This window comes from Notothenia rossii, assembly GCF_949606895.1.
Source record: "Notothenia rossii genome assembly, chromosome: 11".
Lineage (NCBI taxonomy): Eukaryota > Metazoa > Chordata > Actinopteri > Perciformes > Nototheniidae > Notothenia > Notothenia rossii.
Genome location: NC_136910.1, coordinates 21,625,107 through 21,650,389, shown reverse-complemented (window position 1 = coordinate 21,650,389; position 25,283 = coordinate 21,625,107). Strand labels below are relative to the sequence as shown.

At 41.7% G+C, this 25,283-nt stretch overlaps 1 protein-coding gene across 1 annotated transcript in view; it reads right to left on the bottom strand.

Annotated features, from left to right (window-relative positions):
- The window catches only part of aatkb (apoptosis-associated tyrosine kinase b), a gene marked incomplete at its 5' end in the record, with an annotated part of 86,732 nt that extends 64,505 nt beyond the window's left edge, over nucleotides 1–22,227 (bottom strand). Inside the window, one exon of the mRNA XM_079660872.1 lies at nucleotides 22,152–22,227. Coding sequence (XP_079516998.1) covers nucleotides 22,152–22,227 — 76 coding nt within the window. The remainder of the gene's footprint in view (nucleotides 1–22,151) is intronic.
- Nucleotides 22,228–25,283: the final 3,056 nt, after the last annotated feature.

Here is a 25,283-nt window from a genome sequence, read left to right as displayed (position 1 = left end):
TTTGGCAGTCTGCCTGGATCTGTCACTATCACACAGATTGTATCCTCCCCTTTCACTCTCATTCTTCCACCAACACTATAACCTCTCTCTCTGCATCGGGACGCACTTGGACTCCAAACCAATCGTTTCATTTCTCAGCCAGGCAAGCGTGGCCAGCGATGAATCGCTCTAAATCACAGGCTTAACAGCCGGCTGTGATACTGCAGGGACTGGCAGCGCCTCCATTGCACACACAGTTCATAGAGAGATGGAAAGGGGTATATTGAGAAAGGATGTTAAGAAATAGAGAAACAGGGACAACAAAAAAGGCTGCAGATAGTGACGAGAATACAGAGGAAACTGAACAATGAAAACGTTTATGATATTAAACCCTAAAGAGGAGAACAAAAGAATCTAAATAAATCAACAACATTGATTGAATTTGCACTCAATGCTCCATTATTCTATTGGCGCTCCCATCCTCCAGTTTAATATTTCAGCCTCTTGTTCAAACAGACTAAACAGAGCAGAGATGATAACTGGAGCTCTCTTTGACGGTGTATCGCTCCATGGCAAACCATTATGTCATGAATGCCTCAGTTAAGAGGCTCAAATGGAAATGAAGTTTCGTAATAACACAGATAGCCAAAGAAATACATTCAATCATAACTCCTGTTATCTCCTGAGAGAAAATAGCTTTTTTCTAAGCCTTGCTATCTTCAGAAAGGATGTCGGTGTGATGTGTGAGGAAGCCATTCCGACTGAAGTTGTTCTTCTGAGCTGTCACTTCGAGATTGTTGTGGTTTTAAGTAGGAACAGGACAGAGATTTGATTCATAAAGAGTTGAGATCTGAGACCACTGATGCTAAGTGAGGACACGAAAGTATCAAAATCACTGTGTAGGGATGGGCATACAGATACAATCTTCTACCTTGGTGTATGTTTTTTCTCACTTAGTGAAAATGTATTCCAGAAACCTACAGTGGCCGATAGGTGCAAACACATTACAACTGCTCATATCATTCCCATTAGGAGAAAGGCACTACAGTTTCAAAAATGATGCAAATAAAAAAACACAAATGGGCAAAACACATGCAAATGTGTTCACCACCTTGACAATACATATGCAACGTTTACCAGTAGCTTAACAAAATGCCAGGGGACAATACAAAGTGACGCATACAGCTGGGACCGGAGCACTTGTTGACGTTCGGGATATATAAAGTTGGCTGGAAACTGACCTAAAATGTACGTTTTAATGGCTTATTTAACAATGTGATCGCATGATTGATTCTTATATAATTGCAGATCTGCTGTAAGCTAGCAAGCTAACATAGCTAACCTACTGTAGTCATTTGAAATATATTGACAAAACACTTGAAACGGACTGCCAACCGTGAGAGTTGGCCCACTTTATAATCCCCAAACTTAATTATTTTAGATAAACATTTGTTTTATTACCATTATTAGATATCATTGCAAATGTTTTATAAGGAATTATATGCTTTTACAATCTTTGGGTATGGTGTTTACACATGAAAAGATAACTATGTTTACATGGATATTCAAGGTATTTCATCACTTTCTCTAAAATCCAATAGTATGATAATGTAGTTCTGGTACTGATGATCAAATGAAGGGTTACCAAAATACTTTTTTCTATTAAATATGTATTAAAAACGCAGCCCCAGTGTTCGTCCTCAGCTCGCTGCCCGGTGTGGAAGCTGTCCATGGTGCTGAAACACCAACACAGGGGCTTTATTATTGGAAAGCACTCACCCTCCGTCCTAATCTACTTCTATTTCGGCTGGCTCAATGGACACAATACCCATTAGGCCTGCCTGCCATGTGTTTTATAAACAACGTTACCTCTCTGGTAAAACACAACTTTCTCTGGGAAATGGCGCTGCAGACACACACACCTGAGGACGGAGGAGGTGTCGCACTACATCATCTGTCCCATTACTCAGGACTAAAACAGGGGAAGATGGATGTGGTGGGCTGCTACACCTTCCTCAAGGGCACCACTGCAGAGATCCTGTATCAAGAATCAGAGCATGTAGCAGCTGGTTCTGAAAACTCTGCCTGCGTTGGATTGGTGAGAGTACAATACATGGGAGGAAAGGGAGGCAAAACAAACGGATTGTATTGATATAAGTTGTGATCAAATCAAGATTCAGCAGTCTGTTATCATCAGGATTACACAAAGGGAAGTATGTGCAGTGATTTACAATATGATTTACAATATATTCTTCTGATGAATTGTGTATGAACAGCATGCAGAGAGAGATTGATATTTGAGAAACATTGCTTTTGAGAACTTAAGAAAAAATGTGTAAACACAAATGCTGATTTAAAATGTTCCTAACTTGTTAAAAGCTTTGATCTGTTTTATAACTGTTATTTGATAGAGTCTTTGTAATGTTTTTAGTGTCTGTGGATTATTTTGTGTGTACCTGCCTAGGGAGATGGAAATAAGCTAAAAACCAAATCTATGCTTTGCTATGTATTTGTATGCAAGGTCCTTGTTTAATAAGGACCTAACAATGAATTGATTTAGACAGCCTTCAACATTTAATCAATGTACTGCATCAAAGAGTATAAAAAAGTATCCTTTCAATTAATGTCCATTCCAAATGCAAAAATACAACCTCTATTGGCCATAGCTGCAACTTCATTGTTAGTTCATTTGAGGTATTCATATGATGTTTCCTTAATGATCCCAGTCTATATTTATAGATCTATTTATGTCTTTCAAATAAAATGGTTCACAAAAGCAGTTGTCCCATGTTTCCAAAGACTAAATATAATATGATAAGAAGAACTCACTCCAAACTGTTGGACCCATTTCTAAAATATATTCAGATGTGTTCCTCAGCAAGCCCAGAGAACACTTTTTATTGATATGGTATAAAAAAGAACTCTGTGTACATAACTCAGACCTCCTAGTGCTAACCAGTGCGCAATGCAGGGTCTCAGTCCAGCCTCAGCGTAAAGCAGCTATCAGTACACAGTGTCTCATTCTGCACCATGCCACATGTCTAAACAGCAGCAAACAGATGTACAGGACTAAATAAGCAGTGTCCTTCTACCAGAATCTGAATCATTCTCAAGCAACACATGAGACCCCACACTGCAGCAGGGCAGACAAAGGAAAACCACATTTCATTAATATTTCATCAAGTGTGACTTTTTATGTCTGCATAGATTTAAAATGCTCATGTCTTTGAGCAAATAAGCTGAAGGTGTGTGATGATCAGGGAGTATTAGGTTAAAGGGAACCTATTCTGCTGACTTCAGGTTCATATCTGTATCGTCTGCCTCTCCTGGGACATGTCTCCATGCTTTAATGTTCAAAAAGCTCTTTATTTCTCTCATACTGAACCTTTTTTCACCCTCTGTCTGAAACCAGAGCCCAGTCTGCTCTGATTGGTTAGCTGGCGGCTCTGTTGCGCTTAGAGATGTCCCGCCCATAAACCTTTCATCTACAATATATTGGAGCACTAGCCAATAGAAGCGTGAGTGTAGTGATGTCTATGTTACGGAAGTAAACAAAGGAGTCCAATGGAGGTATTTCAGGCATGGTGGATTTTAGCCTCTGCAGACCATTAACATGTACATACATTAGTATAACACAAATAGAACCCTTCCCCAAAAAACATAATAGGGCCTCTTTAAAATGATAACAGACTAAATGATTGCATAGTCAACAGTAACTGGACCTATGGAAAAGTACTTGCCTAATGAATTGATAATGATTATAACCCTATATCTGAATTACTGTCACGATCTTAGTTTTATGTCACGGTTTTGTTTGGTCTGTCTTGTCATGGTTTTATTTTGCAATTCTGTTCTCCCTGTGTCTTGTCTTCCTCCCTGTCGTTAGCTTCCCTGGTGTGTCTGATTGTCTGATTGTGTTCACCTGTTGCCCTTGTGTTTCTTCTTCCCTGCCCGGCTGTTTCTCGTCTCGTGATTACCCCTCCCTGTATTTAGTCTTGTCTCTTCCAGTGTTCGGTGTTGGTTCATTATTTGTCGTTCATGTCTCCCTTCATGTTGGTCAGAGTCACCTTTGGTTTGGATGCTGCCTCGTACCTGTTCATGGATTCTTGTTTTGTTTAGCTTTTGTAAATAAAGCTCGCCTTTTGTTTCCTTTTTAAATCTGCTTCCTCCTCAATCTGCATTTGGGTCCTATTTTTCCCCAACCCTGACAGAATGAACCAACCAGAAATGGACCCAGCAGATGATCCATTTGAGGTAGAATTACAGAATTGTACCTTTTTCTTTGACTTGCTGCTTTGATTGGTGGAAGGGAGCGTCCAGTGTTCGGAAGAGGAAGGCCGCTCTGGTAGAGGCGCACCGGTTGGCAACAGAGAAACCATGTTTAGTGAAGTTCTTACCTGACTGGATTTTGGACTTCCTTTCGACTTGTGATTCCCGGCCTGCTAGACCCAGGCATGCTTGCTCCCTGCCTCCCAATTCCCAACCTGACACCATACGTCTCGGTGTGTTCCGTCTGGAGTCAACCCCTGCTTCTTCCCCGGTTCCTGCTCCAGCCAGCTCCCCGTGTCCTGTTGGCGTACCGGCCGACTCCAGCCCCTGGTCTTCTTTTCTGCTCTCTGGCCGACGCCAGCTCCCCGTGTCCTGTCGGCATTCCGGCCGACTCCAGGCCCCCTGTGTTCTGTCGGCGAACCGACGGTCTCAAATCTCCTCTCGAGTTCCCCTCTCGAGTCCCTTCCCAATGTCCTGGTCAGTTGGAGGTTCCGCTGGGGGTCCTGCCAACACCATGTCCTGTCCCGTTGGGGGTCCCGCCGACTACTCTTCTGCCGGGGGTCCTGCCAACCCTATGTCCTGTTGCGTTGGTGGTCCAATCGACACCAGCCCTTGCTCCATCCGAGGTCCCATTGACACCAGCCCATGTCATATCCAGGATCCCGTCCACGCCTGTCCCACCGGCTCCGGTTCCTGTCTGGCCGACACCGGGTCCTACCCAGCCTCCGGAGCTGTCCGTTCTTTGCCCTGGAGCCCGGACCCATGAGAGCCACGGTCTTCGCCCTCGGGCCCGGCCCCCTGACTCTTCCAGCCGCTGCCTTCGCCCTCATGCTCAGCCCCAGTTCTGGCCCCAGCAGTTATGGTTCCAGCCCCAGTTCTGTCCCCAGCAGCCATGGTACCGGCCCCAGTTCTGGCACCAGCAGCCATGGTTCCGGCTCCAGAACCGGCCCACAAAGCCATGGATCCGTGCACCAGTACCGGCCAGTACAAACCCGTCCTCCAGAGCCCCTCCACCCACCCTTTTGGCCCTAGTGATTGTTTTGTTCAGCTTTTGTAAATAAAGCTCGCCTTTTGTTTCCTTTTTAAACCTGCTTCCTCCTCAATCTGCATTTGGGTCCTATTTTTCCCCAACCCTGACATTTACAGTATATAACTGTCCTGTCTGGATCAAAACACAAATACGCTTAGCACCATGAACATATTGATTCTCGGACAGGTTTAAAAGGTTAGGTTCAATAAATCTCAGCAGTTTAGAGACGCTGAGCAGAGGATGCAAAGTGGTGAAGTGCTCTGTCCTACAAGATTGTCAATTCATTGATGGTGTGTATTTGTGTTGCTGCAAGAAGCCACAGGGGTGTGTGTGTGTAATCTGAGGATGTTTGTGCGTCTGTGCATTCATCTGAGGTTACCAGGAACTTGCCTTAATAACCTAAATTAATTTGAAAAGAGGCGGAGAGGAGTCTGTTTGTTTCCTTTAGCCTGAATAATTTGGTATACAATCAGAGGATGTTATTCAGAGAAACACACACAAAGAGGCCTCCTCAGAGTGAAGGAGCTATTAGGAATCAGAGCCATGTCTCACTTATGGGAATGAATATGTTCTGAACAAGATGTTCTCCAGGATAAAAAAAAGACTGTGCTGGTGGGTAATCACAACCTCAGACCACCACGGTGCTTTCATCTCTCAGTTCTGCTTGAAGTGTTGGGAGATTTCAAGACGTGGGAGAAAGCTTTTACATTTAGTTCAATTGCTGTAGATGGCATGCACCCAATTCCACATCCACAGCTGTGTGCCCTTCGCTTCTTAAGCTTCACTCATCCTGCAAGCTATAAATCAAAACATAATCTTCTATACATATCCGCAAAAGGATGGAACCTCTTAAGTTTTGTTCTCTATAGTTCCTCATCTATATCCCAATTCGTCTTTTAGAAAGGATCCAACCTCGAGCTACGTACATGCACTCTTTACTTACGTTCCTCCTTTTCCAAGCTTTTCAAGTCCTCCAGCACCTGGATCTGCTAGTTCAGTGATATGCTGGAGACAGGGGAGTCCACTGGGCGTTCACACACACTACGTCCCGCTTCCCGTCTGTATGTCCATATCATTAGAGAGCGCTCTGTGTGCGCAGCCAGGAGCCCACTGAGGGATGTGAAATGGATAACCTGGGGCCTGGGAAACCTGCCAGCACTGCCAGTAAAATCCCCCCCCACCCCATAACATCACCGCCGCTTGCCCTGCCTTTCCTGGGCTGTGATGTCATCCTGCACACGCCCCCTAAACACAGCGAGAGGAAGATCTCGGTTATTGAATGAGCACCCTCCTCCTCTCTCTTTCACTTTGTTGTTCTTGCTGTCCCATTTCTCAGCTCAGTTCTTTCAGCCTCCACACTTTACATGCTGATTTTCTGTCTGTTATTTTAGATGAAAATAAGGAGCCCCTCCCCACGCCCCTCTGAGAGAGATTTGGTTAAAAATAACACAATGGTGCTCTAGGAGGAGATTCAAGGTGTGTGTATGTGGGGGGGGGGGGGGGGGGTTACCTTGGTTGCTGATTGGCTAATGGTTACACAAGACAAAACATTGTTATGACATCATAAAGTGGCCAAAATCAGATCAGGTTTTGGATCAGGACAAATAGAGAGAGAATCTTTGTTCCTGAAACTTTCAGAGTCTCTTTCCACAGACGGGACACATGTTGATGTAGAAGAGACATGAAGAAGAGGGGACACATGTTGATGTAGAAGAGACATGAAGAAGAGGGGACATTACAATAGTAATGGAATGGGTGACCAGCAAAAAATTAGTGCTCAACATTAAAAAAACAAAAAGTATTGTATTTGGCATAAATTACGTACTAAGGTCTAAACCGCAGTTGAATCTGATGCTGAATAATGTAGAGGTTGAGCAGGTGGAGGAAACAAAGCTCCTGGGACTCATCCTAGTGAACAATTTCTCATCCGTGAACAATTTATCATGGACGAAACACATAGATTCAGTGGTGGCAAAGATGGGGAGTAATATATCTGTCATCAAGAGGTGCTCAGTGTTTTTACCACCGCAACTGACAAAACAAGTCATTGAGACTCTAGTCCTTTCACAACTGGACTACTGCTCAATGATCTGGTCAGGGGCAAACAAGAGGGACCTGGGAAAGCTGCAACTGGTTCAAAACAGAGCAGCTTGGCTTGCCATTAGGTGTACACCAAGACATAATGTAAACAAAATGCATGTCAAGCTCTCCTGGACATTAGTCACGGAGAGGCTGATGGTATCACTCCTTGTCTTTTTGAGAAACATAAATGAGCTGAAACATCCAACCTGTCTATATAAGCAACTTACACCTAGCTCTAAAATCCATACATATAAAACGAGACATGCCACAAGAGGTTGGGATCAAATCCCTAAAGCCAAAACAGAGTCTATGAAGAGAACAGTGCTGTATAGAGCCATGGCTGCATGGAACACACTGCGAGATCAGATTTCTAAAGAAACAACTAAAGCAAGCTTCAAAAGACGATTGAAGAGGCATCTAGAAGCCCAAAGACTGTAAATTACACAAGCAGCAGACAGGTTATGGTAAACATACAGCAGCACACCGATTCATATAGGTTTTTTAAACCCATGCAGGAATATGGCACTTTCGCTAACACAAACACACACACAGCCTTTCACAGTTATGATTAGGATTGTATTTGTTTAGTTTGTTTTTACTCTAAAAGAAGCGAAGGGAGACATTTGTAAAATTACTATTATTATTATTCTTTTTTTTTTTTCTTTCCAAGGAAATGGCGAATCAGAAAATCAGCTGTATGTGATGGTTGATATGAAAGTCACTGTTTGAAGGAAAATTGACGCTTTGTATGTGATTTGTATCATTGTCTTGTAATGTACTGTCGAATGTCATGTTTTATGTTATTTGTGGACCCCAGGAAGATTAGCTGTTGTTATGCACCAGCTAATGGGGATCCTAATAAACTAATAAACTAATAAACACATGTTGATGTAGAAGAAACATGAAGAAGAGGGGACACATGTTGATGTAGAAGAGACATGAAGAAGAGGATTTTGCATAATAGGTGACCTTTAAGGTGAAGAGTATTGCCCAAGCACACAGCGACATGCTGACTGCAGTGTCAAGGTGGGATTGAACCGGTGCTCACCTGAACTGAAGATGAGCGCACTGAACCACATCCGCCCCCCAAACATATAATCATTACATAAAGTCTGCTGCTCTGCCGCGGATCAGAACACTGTGCAGTTAGAAATGTAAGTACAGATCCCAAAATATCCAAACACACCAAATATGTAAGGCTGAATTCTGAGGAGAAGTGTGTCAAATGATGCACACAACATTTCAAATGTTTCCAATTGTAAATAACTAAATAAAAGGTTTTTGCCGAAAATAAATTCCGGCTGATCAAACTTCATGTAGCTGATGTGATAAGCAGAATCAAGCCGATACTCTCAGTCAGTGGGGGTTGGGGTAACAGGCACATCTTTTCAAGATGTTGCCAATATAAAATCTACTTTAAGTACGCTCAAAATTTGTCTAAATCCGTAGCAACCCACAGCCTTACAGTAGCATACATTGTCACTATCTGCTAACGTTAGCTTTAGCCTTCTATTTCTAATAGTTTTTTTCATAGGCTATAAACAGAGGTGGTATAAGTATTTATATATATATATATATATTGTACTTGAGTAAAAGTAGAAGCAATCAGATCTTGTACTAGAATAAAAGTAGAAGTACTCAGATCTTGTACTTGAGTAAAAGTAGAAGCACTCAGGTCTTGTACTTGAGTAAAAGTAGAAGCACACAGATCTTGTAGAGTAAAAGTAGAAGTACTCAGGTCTTGTACTTGAGTAAAAGTAGAAGTACTCAGGTCTTGTACTTGAGTAAAAGTAGAAGTACTCAGATCTTGTACTTGAGTAAAAGTAGAAGTACTCAGATCTTGTACTTGAGTAAAAGTAATAGTCCCAGAGTGTAGGAATACTCTGTTACAGTAAAAGTCCTGCATTCAAAATGTTCCTCAAGTAAAAGTAGAAAAGTATTATCATCAAAATATAGTTAAAGTAGCAACAGTAAAAGTAGTCATTGTGCAGATTGGTCCATTTCAGAATAATAGATATGATAGGTTTTATAATGATTGATCATGAAAGTGTTCTCAAAGCTGGTAAAGGTGTAGCTAGTTTGAATGACTTTGTATACTGCAGGGTAGCTTGTGGATTTACTCCAGGTGGAACTAAAGTCTGATTTAACACTTGATTATATTTCACATCATTCATCCACATCTGTAAAGTAACTAAAGGTATTAATTACATGTAGGGGAGTAGAAGTACACCATGTACCTCTGAACTGTAGTGGAGTAGAAGAACAAAGTAGCAAAACATTGAAATACTTAAATAAAGTACAAGTATCTAAAAAGTGTGCCCAAGTATAGTACTTGTTGAGTTTATGAACTTAGTTACTTTACACCATGTGGCTATAAAGATAGAAAGACTAAGCCTTGCACGGAGGCATGAAAATAAATTTTCAAAATGCTCAACAGTGCTGCCAAAATTATAAACGGACTGCTACACAATTAAAATAAATGCTTTTATATATTTCTATTAGATGTGACTCTTTGGCGTTTCTGTTATTATTAACACTGCTGCTTTAGTTGTTCTGACTGCTGAAATCCTCTGTTATTCCTCATTTTAAAGCCGATATTCCATGGGGTGGGGGAGCCGGGGGCTCGGATCCTTGTCACCTTTTTCATACAGATGAGTTTGCATCCCAAAGCCTCGGTCACCTTAATTCATGTAATAAAAACATCTCAGGTCAGTAACACTCAAAGCTAAATGTGCAATACCATGTTCAGCTATGTTACTATTTATAATGTTATTGTTGTTACATCAGAAGATGTACATATTGGAATGATTTCTTAACTTACAGTAGGCTATTTTTTACAATGTGTGTTGGAAGGATTTATTAAATTACTATGAATATTGTCATTGTTGAAGGCTTTTAGAGAAGGATGAACTATAAGCCTGAATTACATAACATAAAAACATAAAAGCCACAATAAATAAATCACAATTATTGTAGTTATTTTTAACTCCCGTATTGCTTTCAACCCACCAGCTTTTATGGTGTTGTTACGTCACTAACTGTAAGCTTGTCACATACAGTCTATGGTCACTCAGAGTAACCTACAGTTAATTTAGCTGCTGGAGAAGAAATATCAGGGGGGGAGGGGGGAGAGAGCTGCCGTTTCATTCACACTGTTTAAAAAACGGTAACAACGGACTATTTTTCTTAGCGGATGCATGTCAATTTAAATCAATACATTGTGGTGACCACGTATTTAACCACTGGTTCATAATTCAAACTGGGAACTACAGTTGCGGCTATTGTTCCCGCACGGACATGTTATGTGTTGCCTATATATGGTGTGTGCCCTCTTAGCTCTTTCTCTTGTCGACCCGGGCTGCGACCCGACAACATATCCTATTCTCTCTATTAAAGTACCCTTTCACATCTCCATTGCACCGGCTCCGACTGTCATGTCCTCGGCACTACACTGGTGACCCTGATACGTCTTGGAAAGTTTCCTGGACGGAGCCAAACACGGCAAAAGGAACTCGAGTTCCTTTCTCGAAATGCCGGGATTTGATTGGAGACGTCCGTGGCTGCCACCGGCACGCGGACCGAGGCTCGGTGCGCGCTCCGCGGAAGGCTGGAGACGTTGCTCGCCGTTCCCGCATCGGCTTTATATCCAACGGGGGGACGATGCACGACCTGCTGGGTCGACCAGCAACCCCTTTGCTACCTCGTGGGTTTGTTCTTCGGGGCGTGCGTTTGCACATCCCGGCTGCTAACCACGTGGGGCTAACGACGGCTAGCAGCCACCCATGGCTGCCAGCTAGCGGCTAACCACGTGGGGCTAACGACGGCTAGCAGCTACCCATGGCTGCTAGCTAGCGGCTAACGGCTAGTGCTAACGGCTATTGCTAACAGCTATTGTTAACGGCTAGTGCTAACGGCTATCGGCCCTTTTGAGTTTTCTGGTGCCGGAAAGGAGGTTCGACCAGCCGGTTGACACGTTTTCATCGATGCCTGGGTGGTGCACTCCTGGACCTCGTCTCGCCTCGACAGTTCCGGACGTCGCCCATGCTCCATCAGCCTATGGGTGGCGCGCTCCGGGACCCTCTCCGGCCTCTCGTCTGTCCACGGCTCCTTCCTCCCGGGAAACTGCTCCTGCTTCTTGGGGACGCCTCAGCGCCTCCTGAGGACTTCATGCCCTCCGCCGCGGCACGTCTGCCTGCGGCCGGGTTGCTCTCCTGCTTCCCGGGGACGCCTCAGCGCCTGCTGAGGACTACATGCCCGCCGCCGCGGCACGTCTGCCTGCGGCCGGGTTGCTCTCCTGCTTTCCGGGGACGCCTCAGTGCCTGCTGGGGACTTCATGCCCGCCGCCGCGGCACGTCTGCCTGCGGCCGGGTTGCTCTCCTGCTTTCCGGGGATACCTCAACGCCTGCTGAGGACTTCGTGCCTGCCGTCGTTGTGCGTCTGCCTGCGGCCGGGTTGCGCTCTTTCCTGTTGGGTTCTCCGCGACACCTACTGCGGCCCCCTTATGACGGCCCGTTCCGGCCCACCTCCGGTGGGGGTGCCCTCGCCCTCGTTAGGGCCCCTACCCGCTACTGCGGCCCCCTTTCATGGCCCGTTCCATGGCCCGGTCCTCGCCTGCGACCACACCCTCGTTGGGCCCTGTGGTGCTTCCTCCACGGGCGCGAGGATTTATTTTTTTGCCCTGTTTTAATTCTGGGGGGGCTTGTGTGGTGACCACGTATTTAACCACTGGTTCATAATTCAAACTGGGAACTACAGTTGCGGCTATTGTTCCCGCACGGACATGTTATGTGTTGCCTATATATGGTGTGTGCCCTCTTGGCTCTTTCTCTTGTCGACCCGGGCTGCGACCCGACAACATGTCCTATTCTGTTCTCTATTAACGTACCCTTTCACATCTCCATTGCACCGCCTCCGACTCTCATGTCCTCGGCACTACAACATACAACTATTTTTTAAATCAATAAAAACATTTTCTAAATCCATAAAAGCATTTAAATTAATATTGGGAGTCATGTCGTTACTTTGTTGAGAATGTGGCCATGTAATAAGGGGGATAATTTGCAGCGACTTGTTCCTTTTGGGGAAAATAAAACCCGTCAGCAGATCAGGATCCCAAAGCGTAGCGAAGGGATCCTGATCTGCTGACGAGGCTCCATAAAAATATAAATATTTTTAGTGAATTACTGAGTTTAGGCACATTAATAACGTTTTAATGAAGTTGAATACAGTATATTCATATGTGTCAGTGATTTCATGTCAATTCGGCGAACATAAACATAAATAATCGTGGTGAAGATGATGATTAAATTAGGATTAAAAATCGAGAGCCGGGCTGCATTTCCTCCCGTTCGTTTTTTTTCGACTAAACAACATTATTTTGTTAAATAACAACATGGTGATGTTTTGTAAATGATTACATGTCTCTTATTTAGCACAGAGTATGATATCCGTGATATATGGATCTTAACAAAGTTCCGCTGTACATCCAGCGTACTGTATCTGACTTTATTTCACATGAGCTCCAGTGTGGAACCCCACTGCACCCCCTGGTGGATCAATGATCCATTGCAGCTGGCTTCATTATAATTACATTTATCTATCACGGGGGCGGTCTCAAGTCAAGCTGGAGGTTTTCCCTTGAGCGAGGGCAGATCACGTACCAATCACGGACCTCGCGTTTCAAACTGTCTGAAATGAATCACTACATCACATCTCGACAAACAGTTTGGTCAAAGTAGTTGCCCTTGAAACAAGACTTTGATGCAGACCTCGATGCAGATATATGCTCATACACTAGAACCGCCAACGGGTCAATTTTACCAGCAGCTGTTTTTTGATTGTGTGTAGGCCTAACTTTTTTTCAATAAAATATTAAAGTCTCCCAGTCCGTGACTTTTCCTGAAAGTGTGTTATGTAGCACCCTCTGTTGTTAAAAATGGTCAATTCGAAGTCAGATTGAAAAAATCGCCAAAAGAATTGCCATTTATACCTATACCCGCCAGCGGGTAATATTTACCTCATAGAAAATCCAGATAGATAGATAGATAGAGAGAGAGATAGACAGATAGATAGATCGATAGATAGTTATAGATAGATAGAGAGATTTGTACCTAAACAAAACACAAGTCTAACACCAAGCGTTTAAATCAGCACTGGTTGCGATATTTTATAATACATGCTATCTGCACAAACTATATCATATGAAAAGCTGAGAGTCAACAGATTCTATTGGCATACGTTTCATCCCTGTGCGATCAAAACTCACTGTTCTACATGATAAATAAAAGAATATTGTACCTTGAAAATCAATAGCGGGTACATTTGACCCGTTGGAGGTTTTCGGTATACAGCGACCTCTGGCGGTTCTTAAGGGACTCATTTCTGTACGTAGGCTATATCGTGTATAGAGACAATCATTAGAACTGTTTGCGTAAAATTGGATATGTAATAAAGCCCATATACAAAATCAATAAAATAAAGTATGTTTTTGGAAAGCTTTGAGAAGCTCAAGCTGCTTGATGTGTGTCTGAGCACCACTCCAGAAACTCTGCAATGGATTTGGGCATTGCAAAATCAGAATAACAGACATCATGACCTGGGTTTAAAAATATCAGATTTGTCACAATGTGATGATTTTGCAACACACTCTCACTCACTAAGCGTCCAGGAGCGACGCTTGGTCAGGGTCCCGTGGCGTGCAGTTGTGACGCGCCGAGGCTCCTTCAGCTTCATAAACGGACGCAAAGAGCTTTCAACTGATTGCAATGTTTTCCCATCGGCGTCGGTATTTGACGCTTAGGGAAGCACCGCATCCATTTATGTCGGCAGCTCTTAAAGGTAATGCGAGCATCCATTCCCATTGGATAACGGATAACTGTACACCCGGAAGTAAGTATTCTCCTTACTGTCGATTGATTTGACAGCGATATCTCCATTACTCATCAACTCAAAAACACCAGATTACCTTTGTTAATTAAACGACATTGATAGGTTTAAATTGTGTACAATGCTTTTGTGTTTTTCCCCTTCAATTCTGAGAAACAACTTGTTTTCTCTGAAATGTGGAGCGCCAAAGAGACTACACTAGCCACAATCCACAGCTATTGTTGTGACGACGCCTGTCCGCTTTGCGACAAACCCCGTGATTAATCTTCAGGCTCTGGGATTGGATGAAACATAAATTCATACAAAAAAAGTGACGTGGATTTGACTCTCATCTATTATTCAAAACCATTACAAATACCGCCGCCGATGGGAATACATTGCAATCAGGTGAAAGCTCTTTGCGTCCGTTTATGAAGCTGAAGGAGCCTCGGCGCGTCCCAACTGGACGCCACGGGACCCTGACCAAGCGTCGCTCCTGGACGCTTAGGGAGTGAGAATGTGTTGGATTTTGGTGCCTTGGGCAGCTCCATGATAACATCTATCCAATTACTGACCTACCTTTTTAAAGAAAGGAAATGCATTTGTAGCATTTATCAAATCTGCCACTTCAAAATTAATAAACAATGGAACGAAAGATTACCTGTCAACTATCCAACTATGCAAATGTTGTTTTAAATACAGTATGTGGTGAGTATTAAGGCCACATGTCACGCTTTTCCGGTTATTACCCGTCCCCTTGTGTGTTATGAAGGTTTTTGTGCATGTAAACGGTGTGCAGAGTCAAAACCCTCAAAGTACACCCTGTAGCGAGTAAAACTCTAAAACAGAAAATACCTCGCCAAAACGCCTCGTTGGTGAAACGTCATCATGACGTCATCTTCATTTGATTATTCCGGGTACGGGTCATGGATGTATAATAAGAACTGGATACAGCGTGGGAGGCGGGGCCTCATTCATTCCTATGCGAGTTGCTCATTGGCGCATGATGATAAAATGGCCCAACTTTTGAGAGAGCGAAACGTCCAGATTACCCGGCATGCCTGAGAAGTACCCGTATGTGCGCTCATAGCGCATGCGCAACTTTAAACAAAATGCTCGTTCACATCAAGCACGTACATTTACGTACACGTAACAGCACCGCACGTTCATGACAGCATGGTAATGGCTTGTTTTTATGATGGATTTGATATTAACGAGGCGGCAGTTAGCAGCTAGCGGCTAGCTAGTAATTATGCTAATGTACACATCAATCGTTATGTACTTATATTACGCTGTAACAGGATCTAGTGATATCCAAGCAACAGAGCTTCATTTAGCATGAAAGAATTATTGCACTGCATATATATATATATATACAGTGCAATAAGCTTCTTAGTGCAATAAGAAGCTACAGGGACGTTAATCTAACGTCGGTTATATTAACTTTATTTAATACAACATTTACGGTACAAGATTTAATCATACAGCCGATGTAGTATAACATTTTACAAATGATGAATTACAGCAAACATGTGCAATATATCCATTATTACAGCTGGCAGTTGGATGGCAGTGAGACGAGATGGGTCCGTTGTTATTGTGCATCCATGGGTAAAGATATACGCATGTAGTGCTGAACCTGCTGAACACGTAACATGAACGTGCCGGGCGGCGCGGTCCCGTGGGTTAGATGCGCATTCATAATGAAGAGGGATATAACTCTCAGAATAACGTTATTAGCACATTTTTACAACTTGAGGAACGAATGTTTTTAATAAGGGCTATACAAGTGTTCATACTGGGTGGTTTATTTAGTTTAAAAAAAATTATCCAAAGAGTTACAGACCACTCTTTCCCAATGTAAGTCAATGGGAAAAAGTGTTTCCGGGACGCGTCTATCGTTATAGAGAACCGCAGTGACGCGTCGTAAAACTCGGAAGTAAGTTAACATTTTTAGCACTTCCGGTTCCTTCCTCAAAAAGCAATGGATTTTTTCCATAGGGTTTTGGAAAATAGCTCGAAATAAGGTCTGTGGTTGACACAAATTTAAGAGATAAATCACGTTTTGTTCTACGACATTAAATACATCAGCAGTGACCCCACTGGGGATCTTTGAAGAGTTTACGTGTCTGAAAAACGATGGTTGTTACCGAGTGGCTGAATAGGACTACTGAAATTGTCGAGGCCGTTTTACGTCATTACGCCGAACACGTAAACACTCCCGCTAAATTTGTTTTCCCCTGTGTTCTTCTTGAAAGCAAGTACCTGCATATCTTTAGTATTTGTATATCTATATCTGACCATTAGAATCTGCATTTTTGAAATTGTCGTTTTTAACACCGTAGTTTTACAAATTATAGAATAATTAATTACCAGTGTTTTCCAATTTTACTCGGCAGTTCGTTTCGTTAGCTAACGTTAGCTAAAGCTAGCGCTACTAGTTAGCTACGCAATGGTTTGTTGCTTTGCTCCGGGTTGCAGCCACAGGTCTTCACATGAAACGTGCTTGTTCTATCGTTTCCCGGCCGATGTTTTCCAAAGGGGAGTCTGGATTCGTGTCATGAGGTAAGCTGACGTTACATTTTTGTCCATGTCACGGTGAAATGTAAATGATGGGTAGTGACTGTATCGCCGTTTTAGAGATGGCGCTGCTGAAAAGACCGCAACATAAGTAAAGATAATGAATACATCCTATTAAAACCTGCGTGGCTTATATGATAAGTCTAATTAGTACAAGCAGCATAACGTTTCACCATGATGTAACTAAAGATTGTAGTCAGGGAAATCAGTTTGACATATTGAACTAATAACAAATCACCTCTGGCTGGCAGAGAACTCTCTGCTCCATAGCTTCTCTTGGACGTAAAATAACATGTACATTTTACATTTATATTCAATTTAATATTCCATCCCTCACATACTTTTGTATATATAATAACTTATATTTTGTTTTTCTTGTTATGCTGCTGCAACACAAACATTTCCCAAATTGGGATCAATACATGGATTAATCTACCATTTATTTCTTTAGTTCAATTTTCTTCTATAAAAATGTCAAAATAGTGAAAATGTTCCCGAGACTTATCAAAGTGCAAGGTTATATCTTTAGATGTTTTGTTTTAGCCTATGTACTGTATGTCTTAATGCTCTTATATGTGACGGTGTGACTTCCATGAAACTAATATTTTATATCTTCCCAACAGACGAGCTGACAGGAAACCTAACACTCTAACAACCACAACATTGCAAAGGCGAGTAAATGTAAATTAAAAAGAATTCACAATTTTTTTATTTCTTCTTCTTTCTTGCAGTGAGGTGAAGCTGACCTTGCACTTGGTGCCAGTAAGGATGTTCCTCACGCAGGCTGAATGTTTCTCCTTCCTTACTGACACAGAAGCCCTTGATTTGCAATGCTTCACTAATTGTCATTTCCCTGGCTCCGTTGGGACACTTTACCTCCAGCACAGCGGAAGACCCTACCAGACCATCTGGAGATGCCCCCAACAATCCTGATAGGGGGAGCCACAAATCTGACTCATGGACCTGCATCTGGGTTGCAGTGGTGAATGCCCTGACGCCCTCACATTCATTCATAGTCCCCCACTGTACAGACAATACACCATCAAGGGCCTGTTGTTGCCCTAGCACCCTGGCAATAAAGGAAGCAGTCACACGCTTTGACCTCAGGACAGCTCCAAAGTTGCTGGCAGTCAACCTTCCTTTCCTGAAAAAATGCCAGTTTGGGTTGGTTCGCTGACCAGTGGTAGCCACCTGAATTGCCCTCTGTTGCTCCTCAGACAATGCCATGCTTGCCACAATTGCCTCAGGTCCCTGATGCCCAACAGATTTTGATAATTTCAGGAACAGTAAGTGTTTCCAAGCTGCAGTGTTCCTCTTCTGGCTCGGGGGAGAGAAGCCAAGAAATTCCTGAAAACCTGCCCCCGAGTCTGTCCCTCAGCCAGTCACGATCTTCGGAGGTGGGCTCTCTTGTGAGCGGGTTAAATTAGTTATTGGTTTCAACAGTCACATTAAAACAGTTACTAAATCAGCCTATTATCACCTAAAGAACATATCTAGTATTAAAAGACTAATGTCACAGCAGGATTTGGAAAAACGTGTCCATGCTTTTATCTTCAGTAGACTGGACTACTGCAATGGTGTCTTCACAGGTCTCACTAAAAATCTTTTAGAAAGCTGCAGCTGATTCAGAACGCTGCTGCTCGAGTCCTCACTAACACTAAGAAAGAGGATCACATCACTCCTGTTCTGAAGTCTTTACTCTGGTTCCTCACTAACACTAAGAAAGTGGATCACATCACTCCTGTTCTGAAGTCTTTACACTGGCTTCCTGTGTGTCAAAGAATAGATTTAAAAATACTGCTGCTGTTTATAAAGCACTGAATGGTTTAGGCCCAAAATACATTTCTGACCTCCTGCTAAATTATGAACCATCCAGATCTCTCAGGTCTTCAGGGACTGGTCAGCTTTCTGTCCCCAGAGTCAGAACTAAACATGGAGAAGCAGTTCAGTTATTATGCTCCAAATATCTGGAACAAACTCCCAGAAACTTGCAGGTCCGCTAAAACTCTTACTACTTTTAAATCCAGGCTGAGGACTTTTCTTTTTGTCGCTGCTTTTAATTGAACTATTCATATCTTAGACTGCACTGTAACTTTTATCCATGTATTTTTTCTTTTAATGTTTATTTTATGAGCTTTTCTTTTTAATGACTGATTTTAAATGCCATTTTCTTAATGTCTTTCATTTTTTGTAAAGCACTTTGAATTGCCTTGTGTTGAAAAGTGCTATATAAATAAACTTGCCTTGCCTAATAAAGATTTCATGTGACACATACAATTGATTTGTTGATGGGAATTCATGTGAATAAATTAACTCTAGGTTAACGGTACTCTTGCTATCACTACTCACCGACACTATAAACCTTGTCCCTCATGCTAGCCCTGACAACAGCGGTAAGCACACCTTCATCTAGGCTGCACTGTTACGTGTCCTGACTTGTAGTGGTTCTCTCCTCTATCTACACTCTTCTTGTCATCCTTGTAAAACGATATCAGACTGGTAATTGACACAGCCATGACTTCTAGTTAAATTCAGTGTGGCTAAAATGAAAAGCTTTGTTAAAATATGCAAGCACGCGAAAGTCAAATTTAGCTTTATTGTAAAAAATTCGACATGTGTTATACATCCAGAAATATCGAAATATCGTTTCCAACAGTGTGACATGTATACATAAAACAAAACAAAAAGGGCCTAGATAAACGTGGTACACATTAAACAAAACAAAAAGGGCCTAGATAACCGGGGTATACAGTTTAAAATGTTAATATATTTAAAGTGTTCAAAGTGCAGTTTCAGTGCAAGTCAGTTGAAACAATCTTAAGTTGGCGTGACGTTGAAGTCGTGCGACCATGCTGCTGTACTGGCTTGTAGTTTGTTTATAGCATAACATTAGCATTTTGCTTCTGGCGACTAGATTTATGATTCAAAAATTATAAAAGTAGGGTTGACATGTGGAGTTTATTCGGCTGAACAAAACGTGATCCCTCTCTTAAATGTGTGTCAACCACAGACCTTATTTCGAGCTATTTTCCAAAATCCTATGGAGAATTTGCATTGGTTTTTGACAAAGGAACCGGAAGAAGTTTACTTCCGGGTTTTACGACGCGTCACTGCAGTTCTCTATTCCAACCCAGTTTAGATTTAACCACGCCCACTTCCGCATTACGCAAGGAACGTAGCTCTACGCGATAGCGTCATAGACACGGCACACCCGCGAAATCTGAATCTGACAAGCAAAATACTGTCCTTATAAACGCTGCATAATATACAATATAATAGTGCTTCTTTGTCAATATGACTGACGACCACACTTATGCAGTGCTGAGGTAATGTTAATTCATCATTTAATATTAATTCCTGATGAATATAAGAGGGATACATTAGCAAACATCTGTATATAGCCTATATATAATGTTTCGTTTTTTTGTTTGTCATGTAACATGTTAACGTTTATTTAATATTTTATATAGACATTTATAATATGTTATAAATGTCTATTTTAACATTAATAATATATTAACGTTTTGCCATGTAAAAATGAAATGTTGGGACATTTATAAAAATGTATTCCTTTACATAAAAGTGCTTTCCAGAGGTGTAAGAAGTGATAAGATCTTGTACTTGTACTGCAGTAAAGGTACAAGACGAGATCATTCCGATCATTCCACATGTGTGTAAGTAACAAGTATGCTGTATAATCTGCAACAACTGTCAGGCGGTGTTATTGATTATCTTTGCAAAAGAGCCCCCACCAATATTGATTTTGAAAAATATCTTTTAATTGAAATATGGGAGCAAAAACAAAAGGGTAGAATTGATCATACCATATTATGTTATTATTGCAACTGTTTTTATTATATTGTGTTGTTTTGTTTATATATATATGTGTGTGTGTACAAATTAATTAATATAAAGTGTATATATGTGAGTGTGTGCGTATAAATGAATGAATACATCTGTGTGTATAAATGAATAAATACACGTGTGAGTACATATAAGTGTGTGTTTATATATATATGTTTATAAATGAATAAATGTGTGTGTATATATATATATAAGATAGTATCATTAAATAATGCTGTGTGTGTATAAATGAATGAATACATTTGTGTGTATAAATGAATAAATACATGTGTGAGTACATATAAGTGTGTCTTTATATATATATATATATATATATATATATGTTTATAAATGAATAAATGTGTGTATATATATATATATATATATATATATATATATATATATATATATATATATATATATATATATAGCTGCAGCGAGCCGTTTAGTGGAGAAAGTGAATACTGCTGAATACACATACTTTACAGAGATGCTGTATGCGAAACCAATGTGAGTTTGGAACATTGCACAGTATTTTTCTATTTTAGTATACCTCAACTATGGAATTATGATCAGTGGAAATGGCCATGACACCTCTCCTTTAATAATTATGAGAGAACAGAAAAGACTCAAGCAAAGCAAAAGAGAAGGACAATCTGCTGTATTGATTACAATACTGAAATGGAGAGTGGGGATTTACGATATGAAATTAATGTGCTTTGAAAAGGGCAGGAGGGCATTATGAAGCCAGGTAGCCATTTGAAGAGAGGCAGTAGAGACCCACTTAAGCGCTTGCAGGAAATGAATACGCTTCTGTTTTTCATTATGTCAAAACAACCCAGAGAAAAAAATGCCAATGTCCTCACTACGAAGTAACTCTAGAAAATGATTAGGCACTGTAGGAGTAAATCAATTTTTTATTCACTGTTAGCAACAAGAGAGCCAGAGACTGCTCCGCCTTTTGGTTGCCATAGAAACCACATAAATGATAGGCCAGTTGCTGCTTATGCTGCATTATAAAAAAATCCCATTGACTTTGCAAGGATTTCTGATGATTTCACCATGATGTGAAAACAACCTGCCACCATTAATCATTTCCTATAATCCTCTTGTGTTACTTGTTGGATAACACAGGTGCACTCCAATTAGAGGAAGTCTCCCACAATTCCCTTTCACCTTTATATGTACTGCACCTTTAAGAGAGAACACATTATTGATATGAACGTCTATAAATCATATTTACAGAATGGTTACATTATTTTTCTGTTTATTTTCTTTTTTTAATTCTCAAATCACACGCAATGATCCTTCACAAATTGCGGGTTTGAACGATTGCATCGTTTCAACACGGGGTATCTGATCGTCTTATGAATTAGGTAGCCGTTAAAATGTGAATGCGTTTGTGAGCATTGAGCAACCTGTAGTTTAACGCGTAACGAGCATTATCAAACAGCAGCGCATTAGAGCATTATCCGGGGATGTTAGCAGAGGAATGTCGGCTCACCTGGGCTGAAATGGGAGCTGAGGGCAGAGCCGGTGCTGAAAAAGCCTGAAGACATCGCCACCAGGATCACCAACATCTTCACAACCGATGAAAAGCAAAATAGTAAGAATGCAGGAATTGAAACTCAAGAAACTAGGCAACACTATTTCTTGAACACAGCCTCGTTTCTCCTCTCTGAACCGGCCCCGGGTGTTTTCCCAACGCGCCCCTCCATGTTCGCACCGTTGTGATGAAGATATAGGCTACTGCTCCTCTGCAGGCTGAAGCCGGTGTATATGATTTGTCCTCCTGAACTCTTCAATAGCTGCAGAGGAGGAGGAGGAGGAGGGCAAAGTCCTGGTTAACAGCAGTCAAGTTGACCCAGAGCTTCACGCGGCACCTGGATGCGGTCTCATCATCTGAGCTGCTCTGACAGGACGAGTTTAGAAACACCTCTGCTCATAAATCAAACGTCCAGTCTTTTTTCGAGAACTGTCCGAGGTGCTGACAGCAACAGCGCCATCTTGCTCGCTAATGCGTCCAAATAGAATTTGTGGAGCGGTTTTTGCGCTCGGTGCGCAGGGGGAGGGGCTATGGGAGGCTGGTGATAGGCTGCTGCTGCTCGATGCTCAGCTGAGTAAAATATACATCGGAGTGAGTGGAACCTATAAGATACTATTTTCGCAGAAAAAAAGACACTTTCTGTTCTGTTTTGTATTCCTAGGCTGATATCTTCACCTACAGAGAAAAGTATTTGTGACTTCACTGCGTGTGTTTCTGCAGCTGTCTCGTCCTCTGCCTCAGTTAGATAAGATGAGAAACACCAGGGAAAGGCACACAGCTCTCCAGACTATCCCCACTCTAATCCTACTGTTCATACATGTTGGAGAGACCCCTTCCCCCCACATGCATCCACTCCTTCTCTTCCCCTGCCTCCCTCATCCTCTCTTCCCATCAGATTCTGGCAGCAGAGTAAGTCAACTTTTACTTTTTGCATCTTAATACTTACTTTGATTCTGATTTTTGACCCACACATGACAGATATGACACAAGAGAAGCTCAAATCCAGTCTTTGTCAGAGGGTCCATCATTCTGCACACTGCTTTTATATGCACGGATGAACAGTTATGTAATGTATCATTTATAATTGATAGACACATACAGTCTCAAAGGTCTGAACTGAATCTGAACGAGCCATTCAGGCAGCTGAACATGGGGATGCAAGTAGGCAATAATGAGCTAAATCAATCTTTTCTCAAACTCCTTCAAGAATTCTTTCTCCATTTTTGTAATTAAATTAGCTGGCTGCACTCTATAACCAATATCATTACACCACGACATTTTTTGGAGGGGGGAATTTGTATTTAGAAAAGCTCTTGTTGACCCCATTCTGAACATCCAGGCATTTAGAAGCTTTTTCCACAAACATCTAAGTTGCATTGTGTTATTGAGCTGCATTGTGTTATTGAGCTCGAGCTACATTGGAAGCAAAGATAGCCTTAAGGTAGAGTGCTCTGACGTGATTCAATTTTTTTTATCTTAGTTTTGTTTAAAAACATATGGATCATGATAGGTATTCAAAGTAACAACAGATGTAATACAACAAACCCTGCTTCTATCTTTCAGTTTCAGTGTAGGCATAACAAACTTCCATAGCCTCCAACTCCATCAGAGCAGATTTAACTTTAAGTCCAGTCCAGTGAGCGCCAGACACAACATATCCAGCTCCTTACCTGCAAGCTCTGTATCTGCTGACTTCTTGGCTTTCTCACCCATCTATTACCCAAAATCTCTTATCGGGCAAATAACCTAAACAGGCTGCCAGTTCTTGATTTACACATGTAAGCATCTTTCTCAAAAGCTCCATGACCAGAGAAGTGATGCAACATTGATTACAATTAAAGATGCTTTTGAAAGATGGAGAAAGTTAACCTTTAGATGCAGTGGGTCTTTTTGGACCCGGTGAGGTGGTTTTCTTATAGAGTATCTTTGTAATTACATTTTTTTTATCATTTCATATTCCAGCTATTCCTCAAAAAATATGTTTTGGATATCATACAGTTTAAGAAATTGTAGTTTTTGTATTACTACCCCAAGCTTCCATAAGTGGGTCAAAAATGACCCGCATGCATTTCCTATGGGATCCTATGGGAACTTTTGATTCTTATCACCTGTTGCTGTCAGGAATATATTCACTGTAGACCACACAGACTACATCACAAGTGACACCTCTCAGGAAGATTATTTAACACAGCAATATCTGATACCTGTCAGTATAATAATAATAATACATTATATTTGTATAGGGCTTTTCAAGGACTCAAAATCGCTTTACAACATAAGGGAAGGTTAGGGTGGGGGGTATAGGACTATCAAACTTGATCAACCGGCATGGATTGATGGGGGGGGGGGGGGGGGGGGGGGGGGGGGGGGCTATGAGTAGACAAGAGGAGAAGAGATGAGTTTTGAAAAGGGACTGGAATACTGTGAGGGTCTCAGAATAGCGGAGATCTTTGGGACAATGTGTTCAAAACGTTTTTTTTCAAAATGTAAAAGAAATGTCTAAAATTATAAATCGTGAAATATTAAATATAAAATATTTCTAGTGTGAACCAAAATATAATACTAAATATTATACAAGTGATTTTTCTTAACCAAAATGACAAAAATGGCATAAAAAACACACATTATTCTAATACGGATCCTTTTGAGCTAACATTTAATTATGCCTGCACTATCCATCTTTAAGAGGCCCCATTACGCTTGTTGGGGTTTTCCCTTTCCTGTATTGTGCTTTGTGTAAAGATTTCAAAACGTTAGCTAGAATCTCTTTGTTTACTCTAGAGGGAGTTTCTCTCCCACACTCCCCCCCACCCCCCGCCTGAAATGGCTCCATTGGACTCCTTTGTTTTGTAACAAAGTGACATCACTAAGTAAGATGCATGCAATAGCACTTCGTTTGGCAAGCCCTCCAACACATTGAACGTGATATGCTAGGGGGGGCGGGGGACATCTCCAAGCGGTTGATAAATCACAACAGAGCCAGCCAGCTAACCAATCAGAGCCTCATTAAAGCATAACAATGTGACACTCTGGTATTTAAAGGACACCAAAACAGAGGCAGATTCAGGTAAGGATTTCAAGGTTTTTAAT